The sequence below is a fragment of the Vicia villosa genome, linkage group LG2 (genome assembly GCF_029867415.1).
Source record: "Vicia villosa cultivar HV-30 ecotype Madison, WI linkage group LG2, Vvil1.0, whole genome shotgun sequence".
In the NCBI taxonomy this organism is placed as follows: domain Eukaryota; kingdom Viridiplantae; phylum Streptophyta; class Magnoliopsida; order Fabales; family Fabaceae; genus Vicia; species Vicia villosa.
Genome location: NC_081181.1, coordinates 72,549,842 through 72,565,002, shown reverse-complemented (window position 1 = coordinate 72,565,002; position 15,161 = coordinate 72,549,842). Strand labels below are relative to the sequence as shown.

Below are 15,161 nucleotides of genomic sequence, written 5' to 3'. Positions count from 1 at the left end.
ATTGTTCTCTTTAGTCTTAGCAGTTTGGTCGTCAGTTGATGTCTTTTGGGTTTCCTTTGGCTCTTGTTGTGACATGGGTATGTTTTGAGTTCTAGGATCAATAGGTCCATCGTAATTCGTTCCACTTCGCAGTGTTATTGCGTTCGCATGTCCTTTAGGATTAGGTTGTGGTTGAGCAGGAAACGTGCCAGCAGGGGCAGCAGTAGGTGCTTGTTGTTGGGCTACTTGTGAGATTTGAGTTTCTAGCATTTTGTTATGAGTAGCTAAAGCATCTACTTTGTTCGATAGTTGTTTTAGGTGCTTGTTTTAGGAAGTCCTTATTGGTTTGTTGTTGGGAAGCTATGAAGTTCTCCATCATGATTTCTAGATTCGACTTCCTAGGGGTATTTTGAGCAGCTACAGGCGCTTTTTGGTAGCCAGGTGGTACAGCAGGTGCTTGTCCAGGTGCGTACAACGCATTGTTGTTTTTATAAGAAAAGTTCGGATGGTTTTTCCATCCAGGGTTGTACGTGTTAGAATAAGGGTTTCCTTGAGCATAGTTTACTTGATCAGATGGGACTCCAGTCAAGAGTTGACATTCGGCAACTACATGTCCAGTCAATCCACAAATCTCGCAGTTAGGTGTTACAGCAGCAGCGGTGGCTGAAGGAGTGATGGTTAAGTTCTCGATCTTCTGAGTTAAAGCGTCTACTTTTGCGTTAACGCGGTCTATACCACTTACTTCGTACATTCCTCCTTTGGTTTGGGTTTTCTCTAGAGCAGCTCGTTCTCCACCCCATTGGTAATGGTTTTGTGCCATGTTCTCTATGAGTTTGTATGCTTCATCGTGGGGTTTGTCCATTAATGCTCCGCCAGCAGCGGCATCTATAGTCATTTTAGTGTTATATAGGAGACCACCATAGAAAGTATGGATGATCAGCCATGGTTCGAGTCCATGATGAGGGCATATTCTAAGCATGTCCTTGTAACGTTCCCAAGCTTCGAAGAGTGATTCGTTATCTTTCTGGGTAAATCCGTTGATTTGACCTCTGAGCATAGCAGTTTTGCTAGGCGGAAAGTATCTCGCTAATAATACTCTCTTCAATTCGTCCCATGTAGTTATGGAATTGGAAGGCAGGGATTGAAGCCACGCTCTAGCTCTATCTCTCAAGGAGAAAGGAAAGAGACGTAATCGAATAGCTTCGGGACTAACGTTGTTAGCTTTGACAGTGTCAGCATATTGCACGAACACAGATAAATGAAGGTTAGGGTCGTCTACAGGGCTTCCAGAGAATTGATTCTGTTGAACAGCTTGGACTAGCGAAGGTTTCAGTTCGAAATTGTTTGCCTCAATCGCAGGTGGTGCGATACTTGAATGCGGTTCAGCGCGCGAATGAGCGGCATAGTCTCTAAGAGGACGAATAGCAGCCATCTCTAACTTCGGGATAATTTGATTGATTTGATCAGTAAAAGTCAATTCCTGATTAATAGGAAATGGTGCTACTTCGGGAAGATTGCGAGCTCGACGTTTGACGTTAATGAAACGTTCGATCTCGTTAATTCGTTGTATTAAATCTCCTCCTTGTGAACGAGTATTTGGCATACAATCGTTCAGAAAGAAAGGGAAGAATTGTCCTAGTCTCTACGGTGTAACAGTGAGTTACGATATCGACTTAAATAGTCCCCGGCAACGGCGCCAAGAACTTGATCGCGACTTTACGTGTCTATTAATCTGATGACTGCAAGTGCACAGTCGTGTCGTGTAGTTTTAAAAAGATATCGAATCCACAGGGACTATGAATCGACCTACCGTTATCTAAGGTTACTGTGTAAAGCTAGGGCTACTAAAATTTCGATTGTTCTTAAGGGAAAGTGATTGTGAGAAATGAATAATATAATAAAAGACATATATCAGTATGTATTTCGTTTAACTTAAGGTGATCCGAAGGTACATTGGCTTTTGCATAATTTAATTAAAAATCTTTACTAATTCAATTGATTAAAAATCCTCGTCTCAAACTTTCGCTCTGTTGATTTAGATTACTGTCCTAATCCTAATGTACGCTTTCGCCATCCCATTAGATTTTAGAAAAGCTTTTTGGAAACAACGTAATTAATAAAATGCCCGTTTTATGAAGTTGTTATCTATTTAAATCTCCTAATCTCAAACTTTCGCTCTGTTGACTCGGAACATGCTAATATCCCTAACGTACGCTTTCGCCATCCCGCTCGGGTGTAAAAACAATTTTTGAAAATAAATAAGTTCTAATTAGTTTTAATACGCTTTCGCCATCCTTAAAACTAATGTCCTATGTCTACTATCCAGTTAAAGATCTCAAACTTTCGCTCTATTGATTTTAACCTTTGATCGTCTTAACCCCTCAAACTTTCGCTCTATTGGTTTTAAGACTTACTAATTAAATTAGACATACAGACCAAAAACAAGTGATAGTTAATAAAACATAATTAAGCCAATTTATTTCGGATCCCTACGGTTAACTTACTTTACATACCGATATCTTAGTAATTTAGCCAGACATATTAATATGGTTAAACATGCATAAATCGGTTCGGTTCATAATAATAGGCATGTTAAATGGCATACAATATATCATGCAAATAAATATAAATAAGGCGGTAAATAAAAACCTGAATTAAATAAATGGTAATTGGATCTTCGAGTACTGAACTTCCACCACAGGTTGGCTGGATCGTTCTTGGAATGGCAGTAAATAAAACAAGGAAATAAAGGCGATAAATCTAACGTAAGGCTAGATCTATAAAAAGTTCACAACAATTTCCAGTGTAGAAATCGTTGTGAGAAAATAAGTGTTTGAATGAAAGCAGAATAAAGAAATACGGTTCGCGGTACAATTTCGGCAGCACTTCGTTGGCAGGAAATCGGACTCTTTGGAAGTGAGGTTGCAGGTTCTATTTATAGGAGAGGTTTTGCTGTGACGTTGCGTGAAAAGAGGAGACTTTGTAGACTGGGTGTGGAGACGTGCGTCTCCGATTCTTCAGGAAGACTGGGTGCAGGACTTGAGACGTGCGTCTCAAGTGGAGAAAATCTAGGAGCAGTTGGAGACGGGCGTCTCCTCTTGGTGACGTGGCAGAAGAACGTTGGAGACGTGCCTCTCCACTTGCTGGGAAGGTTTGGGCCACGCGCCTTTGGTTCCATGGTGGGCTGGACTGTCTCTTTTGGGCCTTTTGGGTCCTAATTGCACCCCTCTTTCACTTCAGCATTCCTTTTTCATCTTTTAGGCATAAATATTGGTCATTTAAGCTCCATTTTCTTTCCTTTTCGCAAATAGTCGTAATTAGAGTTTAAAACCTGAAACAAAGCAAAAACTCGCGTAATATCATAATAAATCAATATAATAAACGGAAAATACTATAAATATCTATGAATTTCAAGCTAAATATACGATATAAAATCGTGTTATCAAAATAGCGTAGTTTACTTTCCCGCAAAATCGTTGTAATAGCGTAGATTTACTTTCCGCATTTTACATTCCCGCATTTTAATTCCAGTACATATAAAACTGCGTGTATGTCAAAGATAAAAATTGAAACGTTAGGTCACTAACTTCAAAGATAAAATATCTGAATCAAAACACAATCACACTTGCACCTCTTAGGGTAATCCCTCTTTTACTCTTTTCAAAATCAAAATCAAATTTTACTGTTTCAAGTGCAAAATCGAACTTTCGTTTACATCCGGTGAAAGGAGAATTTTCTAAAGGAAATAGGGAAAGACCTTATAACTTAGGGTAGACCTCCTAATTTGCTTGCTCAAATCAAAACAAACAAATGTCTTATATACCGTTGTTTTTCAAAATAAAACTTTCAAAAAAGACAATACTTGGTATATATCCAAACAAGGATCATTACGAAGTTAACGTTCTTTTTCAAAACATCTTTCGAAAGATAAGACACTTTGTATACATCCGCACAAGGATCATTACAAAGTCAATTTGCAAAAGTATTTGAAACCACATACAAGCATTTCAAGGCAATAGAAAAGTGATTCAAAACAAGTGAGCTAAGCAAATTAAAGAGCCCATGGATAACCATGGATACAAAGGGTGCTAATACCTTCCCTTTGTATAACCTACCCCCTTACTCAGAATTTCTTAAAGGTCTTTTTCTGTTTCTTTTATAAACCTTTCCTTAATTGGATAAAATAAAAGTCGGTGGCGACTCTCTGATTTTCAAAAACACAAAAGCAAAAAAGAGAAGAGTGTCAGTTCGTGTATCTCTCACACGAGAGGTACGATAAAAAACCGAGGGCGACACCTGGGCAATAGTGATCAAATGATCGAAGAATTCAAAGGTCGAATGACACGAGAATTTGAGATGACAGACTTAGGTCGGATGAGTTTCTTCCTTGGTCTGGAAGTTCGACAAGAAGAAACTGGAATTTTTGTATCACAAGAAAAATATGCAAAGGACATTCTGAAGAGGTTCAGAATGGAAGGTTGCAATCCAATCTCGACACCAATGGAGCCAGGAGTCAAGCTTTCAAAATTTGATGGGGGGAACGTGTCGAAGCAAACAAATTTCGAAGCTTGGTCGGAAGTCTTCGATATCTCACATGCACTAGACCAGTTCTTTCCCTAAGTGTCGAAATCTTGAGTCGATTTATGGAAGAACCAGTTCACACACACTGGAAAGCTTTGAAGAGAATTCTTCGTTACATCCAAGGAACAGTGTCACTTGGAATGTTTTACTAAAAAACAGAAGATTACAAGCTAACAGATTACTCCGACAGCGATTGGTGTGGAGATATAGACAATCGAAAGAGTACATCAGGATATGTATTTTTTATGGGAAATACTGCCTTCACCTGGCTCTCAAGGAAGCAACCAATTATGACACTGTTGACATGCAAAGCAGAATACGTGGCTGCATCCTGGTGTGTATGCCATGCTATATGGCTTAGAAGACTGTTGTGCGCATTAGAGCAGAAGCAGGAAAATGCAACGATAGTGCAAGTCGACAACAAATCTGCAATCGAACTGGCAAAGAATCCAGTGAATCATGAAAGAAGTAAACACATCGACGTACGTTTCCATTTCATTCGAGAACATGTGAAAAATGGAAGCGTCGATTTGAAGCATGTGTCAAGCAAGGATCAAGCTGCGGATATTTTTTCAAAACCATTGTCGAAGGAGCTATTCGACAGAGGCAAGATGATGCTGGGATTAGTGGATCGAATGAGCATTTAATTTATGGGGGAGTTATTAAATGCTATGTGTCTTTGTCTATTTTATGTTTTCCTAGTCTCTATATAAAGACCCTCTTTGTAACTGCAACTACTACACACACTTTGCAACAAAAACCTTTGCAAGTCAATATATATAAAGAGAGAGTAGTTTGATTTGTTACCTTCACCAAAAGCCTCTTCATGATGATGGTCTTGAACCTATAATCAATTAGGTGCCTCACTCTCAATACAAAATAGTTAAAAATTCACTATCTAAAAATAAAACAACTTTGCTGAGATGAAATTCCTTCCATTATCCATTTACATAAAACCCACACTTGCAAAACAAAATACAAAAATAATTTTTCAACGGAAATACCCGCACCACATAGAAAAACACGATAAGAAAATACATTTAAATACAATGTAGGAAATCACTGAAAATTAGACAGAAGTAATAGTATTACACAAACAAATTAATTTCCTAATCAAAGGGTATAATTCCAGAAGCTAGTTGAGCATGGCCATGAAAGCAAATCCAAGGGACAAAGATATTACAAAACCATTACTCGACCCAAACAATGTGAAGCGTCCAATGTAACCATTACTTGTGTTGTTGCCTTTAGTAACATTGGAATAGAGTTGTTGGATGGCTTTGTTATCAGAATCTGTTCTCTGCACCTTCCTTTGTTGTGATGGCAATATTGTTGGATACATAATTGACTCCTCATCAGAAGAATGATCAAGTCCAAGCAGATGGCCTATCTGATGCATCACCGCAGTCTCCAAGTCGACTTCACCATCCTTCCATGACCACGTGTAGTTGTCAGCTGGCAACACCCAGTACTTGGAAGCGTCAAGTGATACCACACCTGAGGTTACATTAGAATTGGGTTGCTTGCTTATATAAGAGTCTCCTATCACAACATCCTCAACCCCATCATCGTAAATGTAGAAACCAATCTTAATGTCAGCAACATCATAAGCTGTTTCGGTGAAATTGAGAACGTTTGTAGTCTGTGACCATCGCGTTAAGGCATTTCTCATCACTTGTGTAAAATTTAGTGGAATTTTACTCTCCGGAAGAAATCCATAGGTAAGGTTTCTAGCGCCGAATGGAAACCAGGTATTTCCTTTCGGCCAAGACACATTAACTGAATCTGTGAAACCATACTCGAAATTCATGTCAGGGACACCACATCGTGGTAACGTGATTTGCTTTAGACTATGTTTGGGAGTTTGGAGGGGAGAGGAGGGGAAGACTTTCAAAAATGAAATTTTAAAAAAATATAGGAAAATATTTAACAATTTTTGAAAAAATGATTTTGTTTAGAATGATAAAAGAGTCATTATCATTAGTAAATTTTTAATTTTTAGAATACTATAACAACCTAAAAGATATTTGGAATATTTATGTAAGCCCTTCAAAACCCTTCTTCAATACACTTTTTGAGTTCCCCCATTTTATGGGGTTTTTGGTGTTATGAATAAACTCAAACCCTCCAAAACCCTCATACCCAAAATCTTTTTATTCTTTTCATCCAATTCTTCCTATTTTCCAAAGCCCTCCCCTCCCTTCCTCTCCAAACTCCCAAACATAGCCTTAAAGTCTAATTGTTTAAATCACCAGTAACTTGGAGATTGAAATATCTCTGGTAGGTCTTAAGAGCTGAAATTGTTACCTAGTCTACATTGTCATTGAATGGACGAGATTGTTGGAGGTAACCGAAATCGTAGAAATACTGTTTGATTTCAGATAGACGCTTAATCTCTTTCTCTGGCTGTGCATCTAACTTTTTGACCTTGTCTAACGTCTTCTTCCACGAATAATGATTAGCTTGGCGGCCCCTGATCTTGTTTAATTGTTTTACTACAGAAGGAGGGACTCGAGGGACATAAATTGAAAGGGTTGATGTGTTGAGAATGAAAAGGAGAAGGAATATGAGAAATTCAAATAAATATAACTTCATTGTGTTAATAATACTATGAGATAACTGTGACTGCTCATGTAGATGAAATGGATATATAGATAGACTTATTTGATTACCGGATAATGGATTCTACAATAAGTGGCTTATTTTATTCTACTTTTCAATTTAATTAAGATATTATTTAATTAAAGATGCAATTATTGCTAACCCCTCATAAGCCCTGCCTCAAATTTATCATCCATTACTACTTGATGCCAGAACTCGCCCTCGAACCGGACTAAACCGGTGGTATAAAGCCAAAAAAATTTATCATCCATTGACTTAGGTTTCTCAAGTCTCTCAAGGAGGCAAAAAGTTTATATATCAATCTCACCTTTTTTTTCAAATTAAAAATATTAATAAAATCAATTTAATTATAATATTTTAAAATTGATATAATTTAAGAGTTATGAATAATAATAATAATAATAATAATAATAATAATAATAATAATAATAATAATAATAATAATAATAATAATAATAATAATAATAATAATAATAATAATTTTCATATTTCTATTCTAATTTTAATTATAAACTAAAAACTAAAACTCATAAAACTGTTCATTCTTTTTATTTTAATTCAAAAAATTAAAATTTTTTAATAAATTTAATTTTAATAATCACTAAAATTATAACAAATACACTACAATTATGATATCTAGACAATAAACCCGTGCGAAATGGTGCGTTGCACGGAGTTTGATTAGAATGTATTTAAATAAAAAATTTAAGAGAGGCAGATAAAATATTTTGGTTTGCTTAATTTTCTATAATTTATTTTTTTTAATAAATAGTTGTATATCGTTTGAATATAATTTTTTTATAACTAAAACAATGATTTTGGTATGTATAATTATGAAAATTTATTTTATTATTTGTTTGAGAAATAAAAATTATGGCTTGAGAAAAATATATATATTCTTATGATTAAGTTAACTTTACATGTATAAATTCAAGGGTTTGCTTGTTTCTATGATAAAAGAAGAAGAAAATTGTATATGATATTAAAATAGTGAGGACAAATGATACCAAAAGTGGTCTAAGACGCAGAAACAAAAACAATATTGTTGAGTTACAACTCTTACAGCATGCTGTCAAGTTACTTGTTTTAGTGTCGAGTTACATGTCCAATTGGCCAAACCTAGTACCATTGTTCAGCTCTGTTATTGGTTTAATTACATGTCCAATGGACCAACTTACATGTATAATTACAGGTTCAATTAAATCATTAACAACAAGAACATTTCCAATAAGAACATATAACTTAGATGAACCAATTAACAACAAGACTTAGAAGTCACATACATATAACTTAGATGAACATTTCCAACATTAACCATTAACAATAAAATTAGAAGTCACATTACAATAGAACATTACAATAGAACAAACTTAGATGAACATTACAGTAGATGAAACTTATGTTACTTGAAAATGTTTGTTCCAACTAATGAAACAACTAATAACATTACAAACCCTAATGCCGAACCCATACACCAACCCATATACTTAATCTTCAACTGCAGGAAATTTTCATGATTCTTGCTCTCCTTGCTTAAATCCAGAAGCTCGTCATTTTTGTTTTTCAAAGATCGAATCACATCTTTTGCAAGGATGTTCATCTCTTCATCAAACCATTCAAAATAGTTACACCCTTTTTTCCACATCAAGTTAAAATTCCCACAACCATAGAACCTTCTTCTGGGATTCTCGTAGGTCCAGGATGTCATCAATAGAGAGTCAACCTCACACCAACATTTGTTCCCTCTTCTTCGTAACCCAGATTGATTTGTAGACATGGAAAGAAAAATAGATGAAATAATGGATTGGTGGTGAAAGCAAAGCGACAAAGAAGATGAAGCTTATGGTTTAGCAGCTGTTCTCCAAGAACCCAGATGAACACAACAATAAATTTAGGGTTAACCTGATATATTTATATTGTTTTTATTATTATATTATATATTAATATATTAGAAAATCTTTAAAATATAATTGACATAAATTGAATTAATTTGTTGCCGATATGGCACTGCCACTTCACCATTAACAATGCCACTTCATTAAAAAATTCTCCTAGATTGAAAAGGGGACTTTATTCATCATAAAAACAAAATAGGGGGACTGTTATAACCTGTTTTTGAAATGAAGGGACTAAAATTGAAAAATGAGCATAATAGGAGGACCAAAGTTGCATTTAAGACAAATTAATTTTAATATTTAAAAATATATAAAAAAAATAATGTTTAAAGTATATATTAAATAAATATATTAATGAAACATATTGTGATAGCACTCATATAATTTTATTAAATATTATAAAAATAACTGAATATAAATAAGATATTTCATTTATTCATCAAATGAGTTAAAAATAAATAAAATTAAAAAATCAAAGAAAAAGCTATATATGTTGTAGAGGCATATCTTGTGCATAATGACGTGAATGAAAGAAAAAAATGAGTACAAGAAAAAGTACACATGAAGAAACATTAGAAAAATAAAAGTAAACCATGAAAAAGAAAGTCAGATGAAGGAGAGAAATAGTTATCCAACACTTTGGTGGAGTACAAAAAATTGGATATTTGTCCGGTCCTCTGTAACTTATTTTGTATTGTCCTTAGCTAATATTTCAAATCAAAAGTTGGACAAACATTTTTGTCTTGTCCTCCCTCATTTTTTAACAAATCAAGAGAAATTTTTGCATGGACACGATCCTAAATCCACATTTTTAGGAACAACCAATAAGAAAGAGTACTTTTTAAATTTATTTTAATTTTAATTTTGTTTTTAATTGGATTCATGGGGTGGTTGAGATTATGAGGGAGAGAGAAAAATCAATATTTATTTTTTAATTAATTAAAATTCTGTGATTGATTGTATGTAAAAAAAATTTAGGTTAATAGCATTTTTGCCCCCTGCCATATGGCCTCTTTCTAGTTTACCCCCTGTAAATTTTTTTTTTTGCAAATGCCTCCTTGCCATTACAAGATTCCATCAATTTGGACCTTCGACAGATCTGGCACATGCCAAGTGCCTATGTGTCCAGCTGAGTGGCATTTTTTCTATTTTTCATTTATTTTAAATGCCAAATAATTTAATTACACGCCACATCAGTATTCCATCACTTATAATATATTACACAAATGTGGTTCATTTTGGTCCTTCCAATTTGACCTAGCTGATAATCACCATTGGAGCTGCTCAAGCTTGCTAAGTGGAGCATTTCGTGCCCAGAAAAAGATAGCAACTGAAGTGACGGTCATCCCTAGTCTCGAAATGGATTCGCGTCCAAAGGTATGTGGATATTTTTCCCTTTATCCTTTCGTATTTCGTTCTTTAGGTTTAGGCTAATGTTAGAGTGCTCGTTACAGATTCTGGGTAAGTTCACTGTTGTTATTCATCATGGTGGGGAGTTTGTTAAGGAGAATACTGTGTTTTACAAGGGTGGGGTTGAGTCAACTGTGTTGAATCAAGATATAGAACATTGGGGTATATAAGAAGTGACAGAAATGGTAATCGAATGGGGATACGTTAGAGATGAATTTAGGGTTTGGACCAAACTTGAAGGTATAGATGAACACTTTGGTGAACTTAAGAGTGATGATGGAGCATTGATGTTGCTACATTTGCTGTAGGTAACAACACTGAAGCACACATATTTGTGGAACATAATGTGAGGGACATAGGAGTCCATGTTGTGGAGCCTAAGTGTGTTGAGATGGGTCTGGGTAGGGATTCTAGTGATGCTAAAAGTGATGATGAAGCAGAACATGTTAGGTTTGATGACTCTGAAGATGAGAGAACAACTGCAGTGGATGATGGTTTTGAATGTTTTGAAGTAGAAAATGCCAAAAATTGTTCACCTCGAATTGAAGTTGCTGGGAAGTCCTACATGTATAAGAGGTGTGCCTCAAAGAAGATGACACCAAAGAAAAGGCAGAAGATTCTAGTTGGAGCACCTGGATTAATAGCCAAGGAAATTAAGAAAAAGGAATCTGAAAAGATGGAAGAAGACAAATATGAAAGTGATCACTTGGGTAACTCTGATCCAGATGCATCTAAAGATGAAAAAATGCCAAAGTATGAGAAATTTATGAAGGAGCAGCTTGGGAGGGATTATGATTTTAAATTGGGAATGGAATTTAATTCATTGGTTGATTTCAAAGATGCCATAATTGAATGGTCAGTTTTGAATGGGAGGGAAATTACCTTTGTGAAGAATGAAAGAGATCGGGTAAGGGTAGAATGTAAGGGCAAATGTGGGTTTTTGGCTCTATGTTCCAAAGTGGGTTCCAGCAAGACATATCAAATTAAAACATGGGTGGGAACCCACAGTTGTGTTAGGGTTTTAAACAATAGGTGTGCTAAGTCCAAGTGGGTAGCAAAGTCTGTTGTAAACAAGATGCAGTCAAGTGAGAAAGTGAAGATAGCTGATATCATTCAAGACATGAGGAAGACATATTCAATAGGGATTACCCCAAGTAGGGCATGGAAGGCAAAGGAGATTGCAAAAGGAATTATTGAGGGGGATGCTGTTAGACAATATGCAATGGTTTGGAGGTATGCTGCAGAATTAAAAAGAGCATGTGCAGGAAACACAGTGAAGATCAATGTAGAAAGACCCATTCCATCTATTCAGTCAAGATTTGGGGCTTTCTATTTCTGTTTGGATGGCTGTAAAAGGGGTTTCATTTAAGGTTGCAGACCATTTATTGGTGTGGATGGATGTCACTTGAAAACTGATTTTGGGGGTCAACTGTTGATAGCAGTGGGTAGGGATCCAAATGACCAGTATTTTCCACTAGCATTTGGGGTTGTTGAGACTGAGACCAAAGAAAGCTGGAGGTGGTTCTTACAACTGTTGATGGAGGACATTGGTCAAGATAGAAGATATGTCTTCATCTCAGACCAACAAAAGGTATTTCTAAATCTATTTGCATACTTGTTTTAGAATGACTTTGTATATTTGATTTGTGAAATCTGAATATATGCAGGGTTTGGTAAGTTTTTTTGAAGAAATGTTTGAAAGAATTGAACACAGGTTATGTCTTAGACATCTGTATGCAAATTTTAAGAAGAAATTTAGTGGAGGTACTCTGATTAGAGACCTAATGATGGGGCAGCTAAGGCAACCTATTATCAGGCTTGGGAAGAGAAGATGGCTGAACTAAAGAAAGTTGATCCAAAAGCTTGTGAATGGCTGATGAAGATGCCTACAAAGACATGGTGTAAGCATGCCTTTAACATTTACCCTAAATGTGATGTGTTATTGAATAACATTTTTGAATCCTTTAATGCAACAATACTATGTGCTAGAGATAAGCCAATTTTAACTATGTGTGAATGGATTAGGAGCTATCTCATGAATAGGATTGCATCTACTGTTACTAAGCTAGAAAAGTGGGCACATAGGATTATGCCTATTCCTAGGAAGAGACTAGATAAGGAGGTATTTATGAGTGGACAGTGGAATCCAACTTGGTGTATGAATGACCAATGGGAGGTTAAGCATGCCTATAATGGTCAACAATTTGTTGTTGATGTGGGTAAAAGAACATGTTCTTGTAGGTTTTGGGAGTTAGTAGGTATTCCTTGTAGGCATGCTTCTGCAGCATTGGCCTATAGGCAATTTAAACCTGAAGACTATATGGATAATTGGTACTCTAGGGAGAAATATGGAGAGGCATATAGTGTTGAAGTTATCCCAATTAATGGGATGGATATGTGGCCACCAGTTGAAGCAGATGAGTTACTTCCTCCATTATATAAGAAAGGGCCTGGTAGGCCTAAGAAGCTTCGATTCAGGGAGCTTGGTGAAGGAGGTACAAGAATGAGGAGGGTTGGAGTAACATATAGGTGTACAAAGTGTGACAAAATCGGGCATAACTCAAGAAAGTGTAAGGCTACAAGTCAAAATCTGGATGCCTTGAAAAGAAAGGTACCATTGCATTCCATTTGAATTTTAGGTTGTAATGTTTTTGAAATAATACTGTTATTAACCTGTTTTCATTTTCAGAGGAAGGCTCCTAGGAAGAAACTTGCAGTCAACAATGATGCTGAGGCTGCAGACCATATTGATGAAGAGGTTGCAGATCCTATTGATCAAGAGGTTGCAGATCCTATTGATGAAGAGGTTGCAGACCCTACTGATGGACATGATGATGATCAAATGGAGGAAGAAGGACCTGTGGTCGAGAAAGATGAGATGCCAACTGAAGCCCAAGGTCAAGAAAATCCCACTACTGCTGCCCCAAAGGTGGTGAAGAATCTCAAGGTCAAGAAAAAATTGATTCTTACTGGACAGAAGAGATCAAGTAGCAGGCTGAGGGTGCTGAAAACTTTGACACAACAGGGACCTGGAACTAGTGATGACCCTCTTGTCATTCACGAGGATGAACAGGGTACATTAACTCAGGAGCATACTGAAGTTGGCTCAGACCCAAAGCTAGGGACTTGTCTCAGGGCTATGAAGTCTTAGAATGAAATCTCAAAAAATTAGGAACTCAATTTGATTTGTATTGGCTATGTTAAGATTATGTTTGTTGCAACTATAACAGATGAACAATTAGTGCTTTTTTTATTATGTATTTGGTTATGTTTGGAATATGTAACAATTATGACATATGCACTTATGGTGCTTTTTTGATTATGTATTTGGTTATGTTTGGAATATGTAACAATTATGACATATGCACTTATGGTGCTTTTTTGATTATGAAGTTATGATTATGAATTTGAAATGCTATAAGATATGGTTTAGAAACACCATTACATTGCACCAAAATCATTACACCATTCAACTGAAATGATACATGTTAATGAAACACCATTACATTGCACCAAACTCAAATGAAACATGGTAAAGAAACACCATTACATTGCAAACAAAGTACACAACAGTTAACCTATCTTGTAGACAACAAACAACAACATCCAAGATGCTACCAAGGCCACCATCAACCTGAAGTTTTTTTTCCTTTCAACATTCATCAACTTTTTCAACTTTTCAACCTTCTTTGAAGATGCCTCCAGGCCAAATTCTTTGGAAAACTCCTTTCCAAACTCTTTCCCAAACTGTAATCCAAAAGCTTTCATTTGATCAACTGTGAATTCACTGTTGTTGATAACCAACTCTCCACCTCTGAAAACTTCTTTCTTTCCACCTGTCATAATGTTTTCCATGACTTCATCATCCCAAAGAAACAAATCGCATGCTGCATCACTCTACAAAGCCAAATACACATTTCACATGGATCAGAATTGGTACTATACTCTATTTAGAACAAAGAAATAGAAATCACCTTTCCACGATTCTTGCATCTCCAGAACTTCCTCCGAGGGTTTTCGTGTGTGTTTGAGACAAACATCTTCAATGATTCGTTGCATCCACATCTGGGTATTGATCTACCGATTGAATTGCCAACTGACGAGCTACTGGTAGCTTCCATTTTCGTGCCCTAATTTTCAGTGCTTGGCTGAAGAAGACGAGGTCCATGGTTGAAGATGATTCATAATTATAACTCTCAAATACTGATGTGGCATGTAATTAAATTATTTGGCATTTAAAATAAATGAAAAATAAAAAAAAATGCCACTCAGCTGGACACATAGGCATTTGGCATGTGCCAGATCTGTCGAAGGTCCAAATTGATGGAATCTTGTAATGGTAAGGGGGCATTTGCAAAAAAAAAAATTACAGGGGGGTAAACCAGAAAGAGGCCATATGGCAGGGGGAAAAAATGCTATTAACCCAAATTTTTTTTAGGTATGTGTCCACCTAAGAATTTTCCACACATCAAATGCACCCTCAAGGTAGTATTTCATTGTTATGATAGACTAACAACACGTAAACAGACCCCTCCTCAATGATATGATACGTGTAACAAAATCACCACGACAAATTGAGAAAATAGAGCACCTTAAATACTAGATGCAATTGATACAATTCAACACAATAGAACATTTACATAGAAATTCATTTAATTTGGGATTCAAGGAAGT

General features: G+C 35.9%; 2 protein-coding genes and 1 non-coding gene across 3 annotated transcripts; 1 reads left to right on the top strand and 2 right to left on the bottom strand.

Annotated features, from left to right (window-relative positions):
- Positions 1-929: 929 nt before the first annotated feature.
- On the top strand, positions 930-1,036 carry LOC131654285 (small nucleolar RNA R71). The gene has a single exon (XR_009299327.1). It is a non-coding gene; the product is annotated as a small nucleolar RNA R71 (small nucleolar RNA).
- A 4,525-nt stretch (positions 1,037-5,561) lies between these two features.
- LOC131649343 (metalloendoproteinase 2-MMP-like) lies at positions 5,562-6,648 on the bottom strand. The gene is made up of 2 exons (XM_058919106.1): positions 6,630-6,648; positions 5,562-6,504 (listed from the first exon to the last, which is right to left on the bottom strand). Exons 1-2 carry the CDS (start codon positions 6,646-6,648, stop codon positions 5,696-5,698), a joined length of 828 nt encoding a protein of 275 aa, XP_058775089.1. The 3' UTR covers positions 5,562-5,695.
- A 7,412-nt stretch (positions 6,649-14,060) lies between these two features.
- On the bottom strand, positions 14,061-14,608 carry LOC131649342 (uncharacterized protein At4g04775-like). The gene is made up of 2 exons (XM_058919105.1): positions 14,462-14,608; positions 14,061-14,384 (listed from the first exon to the last, which is right to left on the bottom strand). The coding sequence occupies exons 1-2, from the start codon at positions 14,606-14,608 to the stop codon at positions 14,061-14,063; spliced, it is 471 nt and encodes a 156-aa protein (XP_058775088.1).
- Positions 14,609-15,161: the final 553 nt, after the last annotated feature.

What these genes read in the sequence shown, in the direction of transcription:
- LOC131649342 (XM_058919105.1), bottom strand. Translation starts at nt 14,608, where the DNA reads ATGGAAGCTACCAGTAGCTCGTCAGTTGGCAATTCAATCGGTAGATCA. An exon ending in GATGCAAGAATCGTGGAAAG is followed by an intron (nt 14,385 to 14,461) that starts GTGATTTCTATT and finishes TTGGCTTTGTAG; the next exon opens with AGTGATGCAGCATGCGATTT.